General features: G+C 34.4%; 1 protein-coding gene across 2 annotated transcripts in view; it reads left to right on the top strand.

The window, feature by feature from the left end:
- Positions 1 to 660: 660 nt before the first annotated feature.
- LOC110038595 (probable cyclic nucleotide-gated ion channel 20, chloroplastic) overlaps positions 661 to 9,977 on the top strand; it is a 100,121-nt gene continuing 90,804 nt past the window's right edge. The window contains exons 1-2 of one of the 2 annotated variants that reach the window (XM_020743471.1): positions 661 to 871; positions 7,085 to 7,537. In XM_020743471.1, the coding sequence (XP_020599130.1) occupies positions 7,100 to 7,537 (438 nt within the window). In that variant the 5' untranslated portion in view covers positions 661 to 871; positions 7,085 to 7,099. Of the gene's footprint in view, positions 872 to 5,671; positions 5,769 to 7,084; positions 7,538 to 9,977 lie in introns of those variants that run through there. The other variant, XM_020743472.1, reaches the window with a different exon arrangement.

The raw sequence follows: 9,977 nt of genomic DNA, 5'->3' as shown, positions 1-9,977 counted from the left end.
TACGTAGGTATGTAGGTACGTAGGTATGTAGGTACGTAGGTATGTAGGTACGTAGGTATGTAGGTATGTATGCATGCATGTATATATGTATGTATGTATATATGTATATATGTATGTATATATGTATGTAATTATAGATAGATAAATAGATGGATGGAGAGAGAGAGAGAGAGAGAGAGAGAGAAAGATAAATATGTATATATATATCTAAACATATTTATCTTTCTCTCTCTCTCTCTCCATCCATCTATTTATCTATCTATAATTACATACATATATACATACATATATATATATGCATATTGTTATGAGGCATATATAGTAAATTTTTTTCTTATTTGGAGGGCTGTTGTTAGATATATATTTAATTTCACAAATCACATATTAGCTTTCAGTACAACCAAATTATTATATAATATAATCAAATAATAATTTAATTGTATTAAAAATAATATACTATGTGTACAACTGAAAAAGATAATAAAAAATTAAATTTCATTTTAATTTAATCAAATTTGGGTGGTACATGAATAAATTTTAAAATCTAAATGTTCATTAAAAATATAAGAAATTTATGGTATGATGTATTCTTCTAAAAATTATTCTGTATATTTAAAATATTTGTTTCATTAGTAGATCCCAAAAAGTTGGCGACCGAAGTCAATGCTCTCAATACTCCAATGCAATACACTGTTCCTTCTACGGAAGGAGCTTATATTTGGTCCTGCCTCACGCGCACATACGCGTAGGCCTTGGGAAGTTTCCCTCTCAAGTTCCTGTGAAGAGTGAAGCGGAAGTCCTCCATTTCTTCGGCTGCTGTTCCTCTTTCATTCCCATTTCCCCACAAGGATTCTCAGGCTCCCTCAGTCAGGTATGCGTCGTTTTTTATTTTGTTTTGAATCCTAAGTTTGGTTCTTGTATCAATCCTTTTCTGTTGCCATTTCTTTCTTCAACGGCGCCTTGGCGTTAAGTGATAGAAGTAGAAGCCTTAGCCTCTTCTTCTGGTTAAGTAAACAAGTACTGATAGTCAGGCTGCTTCGTTCTTAGCCGTTGTCTTTTCTAAGTCATGTGCACTTGTAGTGGTTCTGCATTTCTTCTAAATCTGAACTATTGGGCTTGTACTAGGTAGAGCCATGGAACACCTTTTTTATGTTTTTTTTTTTCTAATTTGTGACCTTTTTATTTCACTTTAAATCATCTTCGGACTAGGAGATTGACGAACGAAGCGAAGAGGCAGTTGTCTTCTTGCAACTTGTTTTTGTTTTTAACTTTTTTCTTAAAATTTTAAACTAAGGTCTTTAGCTTGCATATTTCGAGCACTAGCAGATGATTGAAGTCAAAGCTGTTCACTAATTCTTGCCTTAGGTTTGCAATATCGATAGCGTGTTTAGTGTAGGGTGTTAACTATTCAACTATAGGGAAATTTATGGCTCTACTTTTCGGCAAGCGCGTTTCCGTCATATAAGTTTTCATGGACATCCTGATTGTAAAATACACTGATTTTTTCACGGTTCAAGCTTGTGTAAACAAATATTAATTCTGGAGATGCAACCCAAGACTGGTTTGGATAACAATCCCTTGAAATGATGGCGCCTTGTTTCTAAGGTCGCTTTGGTTTTTTCACCTTTTGAACTTGCAGAAATGAATGCTATTTCATGGGGTGACTACTAAGCGGGGAAATTTCATTCCTCTACCTATTGATCCTTAGCAATTACCGGACATAGTTTTGTTTATGCGTTGATGAAAGTTTCAGAAAGGGTTTTTTTTTTCTGTGTATGTTTAAAGGAACATGATTTCAGGAGGTGCCTGCTATATGTATATGTGATAGGCCATTTTTCTCTTTCAATATTTAAACTATATTTTACTATAAGAAATTGGAGTTTTTCTATTGACAAGTGTTAAGTGTTGAAGAACAGGAAGAGAACGGAAGAGAAACATTATGTAGAAGGTTTTCCCTTACTTGTCTTCAATACTAAGGACTTGCATATAATAGGAATAAAGTTATGCCGTGTAATGGTATGTAGTATAAGTGGCACGTGTTACTACTAGAGAACAAATCAAAAGGTAGTGGATACTCTCAATAATATTTGTTATGCTAAAAGAAATTTCTGTTACTTGTAATGATGAAGATACTATCAGCACCCTGCGAGCTGATCATTTGTGGCAATTTGATGTACTATGATATGTTTGGTTTTGATGTACTCATGAATGTAATGACAATCTATATCAATATGTTTTGTATGAGCATGAAACATTAGATTGCGAGGTAATGCAATAGCTAAAATGTCATCATATAAAAGAGGAGTAGGAGCATGAAATAAGTGTGGTAAGTGTAGCTTATGGGAGGGTGTGGGCAGTATGCCTTGGCCAACATTAGCTGTTGGCATGGTTTGCCACTTCCGATGACAATTTGATCTGATTCAGGATATGTGGAAATGTTTGAGGGTTGATTTACATCAAGAGCTATTCTCCTTTCTTATTTTGAAATTTTTTCCAAAATTTGAAATCTAAAATAGGTCAAGCCTCTTTATAAATAGGAGGTGATGTGCTTAGAGCTAGGAGTCTTGTTTTTAATATTTGAGATCAGGTTTTAGCATTCGTATTTTTAACTTCGAGGTCTCTATCCGACGTTGAGGTAGTACTCCGACCGTCCCTCGTCTGAGGTAGTGATTGTCTCCACGGGTCCTGGTGGTGCTCAGTCTGTAGCTGAACTTTGAAGAGATATTTATCCATCCTTCCACCCTTCTTGATTCTGTCCACCCACCTCTCAGCCCTACAACAGACCACCACACCTCTTCCCAAATAATTGCAGGCTGCTGTCCTCCCTCAAACCTGCTGCCAGCCTTCTCCCAGCAAGGCCGTAGCTCCTCATATTCGATCCCAACACTCAACCGCCCTTTCTGAACAACCCAATCTTGCTGTCCACCCGCCAAAAATTCCTCCCAGCACAAAACCGACCCACTTCCAGCAGTCTACCTTGCTGTCCATGCCTTTCCCATTGCTGCCAATGCTTCCCCGTTTGCTATCCACCCTCTGAAAGTGCTAACGAGCCTTCCTAACTTGCTACCCAACCGCCCAACAAACCCTCCCGCCACCTTAACCTGTTGCCTTTCCCCCTCCAGTTTACCTTCCAACCTCTACTGCTCCCTCTCCCGCATTCACACTTGTTGTCTCCAAGTCTCTGGATTCACTGGGCCAACCTCCACCGCTCTTAGGATACACTTTTGAGGTGTTGGCTTGTGTCTTTGTGTTTGTTTGTCGTTTATTTTATGTTCTGAAGAGTCGTTGTAACCAATTTCAATAATAATATTTCCGTTTCTTTATGGTTTGGGCTTTCTCCTTTGGTATCAATAACATAAAGAGCAGATGCTAAATTCTGATCCATTCGATCCATAAGTGATACTGTGGATTGTGACCTTGAGTGCCATCTTCTCTCGGTTTCTGTAGGTTGAGTTGTAGAACCATTGAAGTACCATTCAAATCCATTTGCACGGAACAATTGTAGTATTTGGGACCTCCAGATTTGATGATTTTCAATGATGAGCTGAATATGAACAACATTCTTGATGTTCACCATCATGAATTTAAGCTGAGGATGAATGGGAATGTCAGTCATGTTGATAATGGGTTCTCCACTTTGCTTGTGATATGACCATTGCTGAAGCAACAGAATCTGCCACAAGAGAAGAAAGGAAAAGTAATATAATAGAAATAAGGACTTAAATGAGTTTGCTGTTAAGCAAATGCTTTAATACCATGTTGAAACACAGGAAGGAAACGGAAGAGAAACATAATATAAAAAGTTCCCCCTTACTTTTCTTCAATATTAAGGACTTGCATGTAATAGGACTAAAGCTTTGCTGTGTAACCGTGTGCAGTAGAAGTGGCCACATGTTGCTACTAGAGAACAAATAGAAAGGTAGTTGAGACTCAACAACATTTGTTCTGCTAAAAGATTATTCTATTTCTTGTAATGATGAAGGTATTTATCAGTAAGAAGCGATAATAGAGAAAAATAGATGGAATGAACTCAAAAAATGCCAAGGAATTGTTGAGCAGAAGAGCACTTGATTGTAGTAGAGAGAGAAAGTCACTGAAATAGAGGCAACAAGACCTAGCAGATGGAGAACTTAGCTGCATCTACATGAGGGATTAATCGGTATGAAAATTGAATGAGTAAGCCACATGACCTTCATCGAGAGTCCTATATAGATGAAATATAAGAAATAGCCTCGAGAATCTTTAGGAGTTATCTTGTCAACCATGGGATAGAGTTCCTAGTAAGAATTCGAGTACAAATTGAACATTTTATGATTGGGTGAAATCTTAGGGTTTGGGAGTACATAGAGGCTCTTAACAAAAGCTAAAAAATAAACCAATAGTAATTAATATTAAAAGAAAAGTTCAAATTTCATGCTTATATACTTAACACAAACATAATAAATTTTTGTGTCCCCTAGATTTGACATTAATTCTGCTCTTCTTAGAAAAAATCGATTCTATCAACTCATTCAATTGATATTCATCAAGAAAATTTACGCATAAATGTTGCAACCCATAGAGATATGTACAAGTCATCACATTTCACTTATTCACAAGTTGGGTTTATGACTTTTATTAGTAGTGGTTATGATTTCATGATTCATTACATATTCGTATATAAGTGTAGCATAACTGTTCAAGATTATGTAGATAAATAAGGTGAAAAAAGAAATAAGTCAATACATTGCTTAATGATTCATTATATTAAAGTCTAATCAGATGTATTAAAAAATGGGCTGATGTTAAAAATTTATCGTATTTTCAACTTGTAAGCATTTGATCTAAGCTGTCATTTAACTTCATATGATCCAACTTTGTAAAAATTGATTTAGATAGACCATTACTATATCTCTTAGTTTAATTTCTACATATTTTGCTCATATTTATGGTAGAATTATAATTGACATAGCTAATAGAAACTTTTTGTTTATATTTTCATGCAAATCGTGAATATATTGTTTGAATGATTGTATTAATTCATTGTGCTTAGAAATAATAGGAAGCTTAATTAAATATGTGTTTCTTTTCTAGTTTTAAATCCTATAACTATTTCAATTGAATTTTTTCTTATAGACTTATTAATGAAGGAATGGTACAAAAAGTAGTTGTAAAAAAATACAAACCCTATCTAGATGTATGCTCAGTTATCAGACCTCGCAATAATTCATCAAACTTTTATCAAAAACTTCAATTAGTCCATAAATTGGTGGATGGTGAGTAGTTGAGCATTTTAATTGAGTTTTCAATTTTATACCAAATATTTTAGTAGTAACTTAAAAATTTTACATTTGTCAGGCACGTTAATACATAAGGAAATTTATGGGCAGTTATTTCAACTTGACCAAAACTTATCTTTAATCTTTTGACTTGCAATTTACTATTCAGGAAGAGAGGAAACCTATAGGAATTTCAAAATTGAATTTATGTATGTTTATGCATTAATAATTTTCCCTTATACATTTTATGCATATTTCTCCTTTTTAATCCTAACTATGATTTTTATTTGAGTTGATTTAGTTATTATAAATATTTGTATTTGAATTTGGTTATTTATGAGTAGAATTGGCTTCTTAATCTTTCAATTTGGTTTTTTCTAATTGGACGATTAGGTATTTTAGACATTTCTTATGAGAGGGAAATGAAGGAGGGAAAAAAGGAGTAGAGCATAAATGTGGAGTCTGGAAGGCAGTCAAGGGCAATTTAACAGCCATAGGAGTAAAGAATAAGTAAAAGTCTACACATATACATCTTATTATTTTCCTTTAAAATATGACTTAGTATATTTGACACATCAATTTTTTTATTGGAAAAGTGATCCATTATGAAGCCAAGATATATTGATGCTTCCTGAAATGTTGCGGCAGTTTTAGCATGAAATTCATACTTATAAAGAATATGTAAAAGAATATATAACCCAATATTATTTCTTTTATCATTGGTTTTTTGCATTACATTTGGATACTATTCCAGCTACATTTGATTTTAAACTTTCCCAATAATATCTATCATTTACAATAGTGATAGCTTTGTCCCTGGACCCTGTTAAGAAGATGTGCAACACCACTATTGTGCAATTTCGGAATAGAGAATTTTCTAAAGAAGCATGAATACACAGGCAATCTTCTTTTTGGCCGGAGCAGTAAAAACTCAAATTCTGCCTCACTGTGACTGAATTGAACAAAGAAATAGAAATGAGAAGTTCCAATTTTTTACCGTGTCTACTTTCATGGGCAAAGAAGCATTCCTGCGTTATGATTAGAAGTAATAATCAAATATGCTAAATGATCAGAACACTCCTTAACCAGGGTTAAGTGCATTATCCTAGAACAAACTTGGAATTTGAATTTGTCGAAACGAATTTTCTATTACTTGAACCTTAAAACAACATTACATATGAAAGGCACATAGTTGTAGATGCTACATCCCAATTATAAACAGTTTTTTTAAACATTTCTATTATTTTGGTATTCATATCGTTATATGGCTCTTTGGTGCACAGTGAGAGTATGCAGAAGTTGCTGAAAAGCCATGGAAAACTATTGTTCTTTTGCATTTATGAAGCCGAAGTAGTTTTCTTTTGATGTCAGTATTTTTGGTCTATTAATTGGATTCCTTTTTCTTGAGCATCATCAATTGACAGTTACATGCTAAATTATATTTTTTTGGTGCTTGATAATTACAGTTTTTGTAATTTCATGATGAATTCTAATGCTGTGTTAGCCAGTGATATGCTGGATCCACTCATGCCACCACTCATGCCATGAAACATGAACTCATTCATCAGCTATAGCACACCTAAACAATGTGGCTGATTGACAATGTCGATTTTTCTTAAAATTCCTTTCAACTTGTTTATGTTTAAGTATAGTTTTATTGTTATCCGTATTATTATCATAAAAAATGATATTTTCTATTGAGCTTTTGTTTCTGGTATGGCAGACTTGTCCATGACTATTAGGAGTATTATTTTGTGTTAGAAATCAAAATATCGGATCTTGGCTTTCTTTTCTTAGTTGTATCTGTGTTTCTGTTTATTTTGCAGGTTTAGTTTATTTATATGGCTTATTCAGCTGATGATCACAGCACCATATCACGACGAAATGTTGAGTTACAAGGATTAGCTGCTCGTAGTGTATCAATGACCGTTCCTCTCAATGCATCCTATGAAAGCGAAGATGCTTTTATGTCTCATACTGGCCCATTGTATTGTCACAGGACTGCTCAATTCTCACCAATGAGCGGTCCTTTGCATGGGGGTCAAACACCCGGATATACTTTGAAAAAATATGAAAAACATCACAGCAAATCACATGCAGTCATGCCAGAAGAAATGAATGGGAAGTATTGTTTAGATGGCAGTGATGCTGAGAGAAATGAGCATTTATGGAAATCAGGACCTTTCGCCGTGTGCAATAATGCTGACTGTATCGATTGTCCTGCAGCTTACAAGACCAAAATGGGTTACTATAGAACTTCTGGTTCACTTGAGACCAAGGTATTTGCTTACCCGTTAAATTTTGGGAATATGGAGCTTCTCGTTAGATTTTAATCATTTGCTTGAAGTTATCCAAAATGTTTTGGTGTATCAAGAATTGATGGATTATTGACTACATTTTTCTGATTTTTTTCTTCATCATGCAATCACTATTATTTTGTTTATTTAGATGCATTTTCCGATTCTTTTCTGAACCTTGTTATAGTCTTCAATGATAACTAGTTTCTCGTTTTCATTGAAATTATAGCAGTTTGTTTTTCCGCTGGTCAGCAAGCGAGCTATAGACAATCTCCATGCCATAAGCTTGCGTTTAGAGAGAAAAAAAATATTGGTTATGAAAAGCAGTGAAATTATGTAGGTCTGGAAGTAATAAGGATTCATCAGAATTGCAGTACTTAAAATATTATGAACACTCCAGTCTCTTCTGAAGCCTCAAGTATTTCTGGTTTGGTGGTTATTCTAGCCGTGCCATATTGGCAGAAATCCTTGCGACAGGCTCTTGTAAAACTTATTTTCACTGGTTATATACTTCATATTAGTTCTGGAAATGAAATCCTCTTTAAGACACTTTACAAAATAAAATTTTAACTTTTACATCCAATTTGGTTAAAAAAAAGTGATTTAGAAAAATTTGCTATATATGAAGCCTAATTGTCTCATTAACTTTAATCGCTAAATCAAAATCTATTGCATGTATTTTCTTACATGTGTTTTTCATGCATTTCTAAAATTTCTAGTTAACCTTTACAAGTATATTACCCATCACCGAATGCTATCTACTTAATCTCTACAAACTTTTTGCCTATCATTTCGAAGAATTTTATAAAGCGGTGGTTGTATGGTTTGGAGGGATATCTCTCTTTCATATCCTTCATTCAGTCAGCTGTAGCCCGTGGAGTGATTGAAAGTTTGTTACCTTGGTCGATGCTATACAAAGTTTTTTCTATTAGATGCCTGAGAATAAGCACTGAAGGCCTGAAGTTAATAGTTGGAAATTGGAAGCACTTACAAGAGGAAATTGCTGTTTGTTGTATGAGTTATTCACTGATAGGGTCCCATGCCAACCATAGTCTCATGCATATTTTGTTTCTGATTAGGCTGAAAAACTTCTTGATTGCAAATCTATCATGGCCTAATGCACATTCTTGGTAAACACAATCTCTTTTGACGCAATCCATCCTAGCACGATTCTTCATAGAAGCTGAGTATTGGGCCATTTCCATAGCTGTCACGAACATCATTTGACCTTATCTTCTACTTCAGGAATGCAATATTCCACACTTCATCTTCAGCTTTCTATTGTGACAACATCTTTACCATCGCTCTAGCAATTAACTTGGTCTTCCATGCGTGCACTAAACACCTAGAATAGACCACCATTTCATCTGTGATCACATTGAAACAAAAGATATCATAGTAGATCATTTTTCTTCAGATGCTTGAATTTCATCATCTATGCAGCAAGCTGATGATCCCAATGGAATCCTCAACTTGAGGGGGGTGATGACCGGATACACATGTAATGCACACACCTCTCCACTATGACTGCCACCCAATTTATCCCAGCATTTATCTAAAACCTGTTTCAATCAAATCCATAAGTGTAAAGGCCTTGTACTACATAAGGTACTGTATATAATGAAAATGCAGGCAACTTACCTTTTATCTTTCCCTGTTTCTCTATGCAATAGTTATTAGCATACAAAGTTTAAGTAGGGCAAGGTCATTTCATCTCAAATGAAATTCATAAATTACTGATTTGGTTTTCCTTTTTTGTATAAATTCAATGTAATTAAACCTGTTTGGGCATGCAGGCTGCACTAATTATGCTCGATAGGAGATGCTTTTGGTTTTATCTGCTTTTTCATGTGAAGGGGTTTAAAGATACTATTGACGTTGCGAATTGTATCAAATGCTTCGTAAATTTAAAGAATTCATGATTGCTTCTTGCTGCTCTGGCTTGTAAACGGGAATGATGTTTGCTACCACACTGCATGCTTCTGTGCTTTCGGCTGAGCTTTATATTCTGTCAATGTCTCAAAAAGTGATCACAGACCAACTAGGGAAAGGATGGAAAAAAACTGCAAAGCTCCATCTAATTCCTGATGATCAATTTTGTTATTTTGCGTCAAATGTGTATTCCAAAATTCTTCTCTAGTTGTATAAATATAAAATATTAAATGCATTAGTTTAGCTACAATTAGTTGCTCTTTAGTTTTCATTGCACTATAGATGGTCCAATCTATTCTTGGCAACTCTATTTGAGTTTCAATTTCAATTTTTTTATTCATCTGCTTTTCTCTGGTTTCTTGTTTTTCTTTACATAAATTTACCTTTTATTTTTGTTTGTTTTCTTTTTCTTTTTCTTTTGCTTTATTGCTTTTTTATTACTTCTTTTCCCTGTGGTCTTTTTGCTTGAGTCACCAACCGCTCTTTAGTC

This window comes from Phalaenopsis equestris, unplaced genomic scaffold, assembly GCF_001263595.1.
Source record: "Phalaenopsis equestris unplaced genomic scaffold, ASM126359v1 Scaffold233198, whole genome shotgun sequence".
NCBI lineage: Eukaryota > Viridiplantae > Streptophyta > Magnoliopsida > Asparagales > Orchidaceae > Phalaenopsis > Phalaenopsis equestris.
Note: the sequence above shows the minus strand (reverse complement) of the source record. Positions and strands in the feature narration are given on the sequence as shown.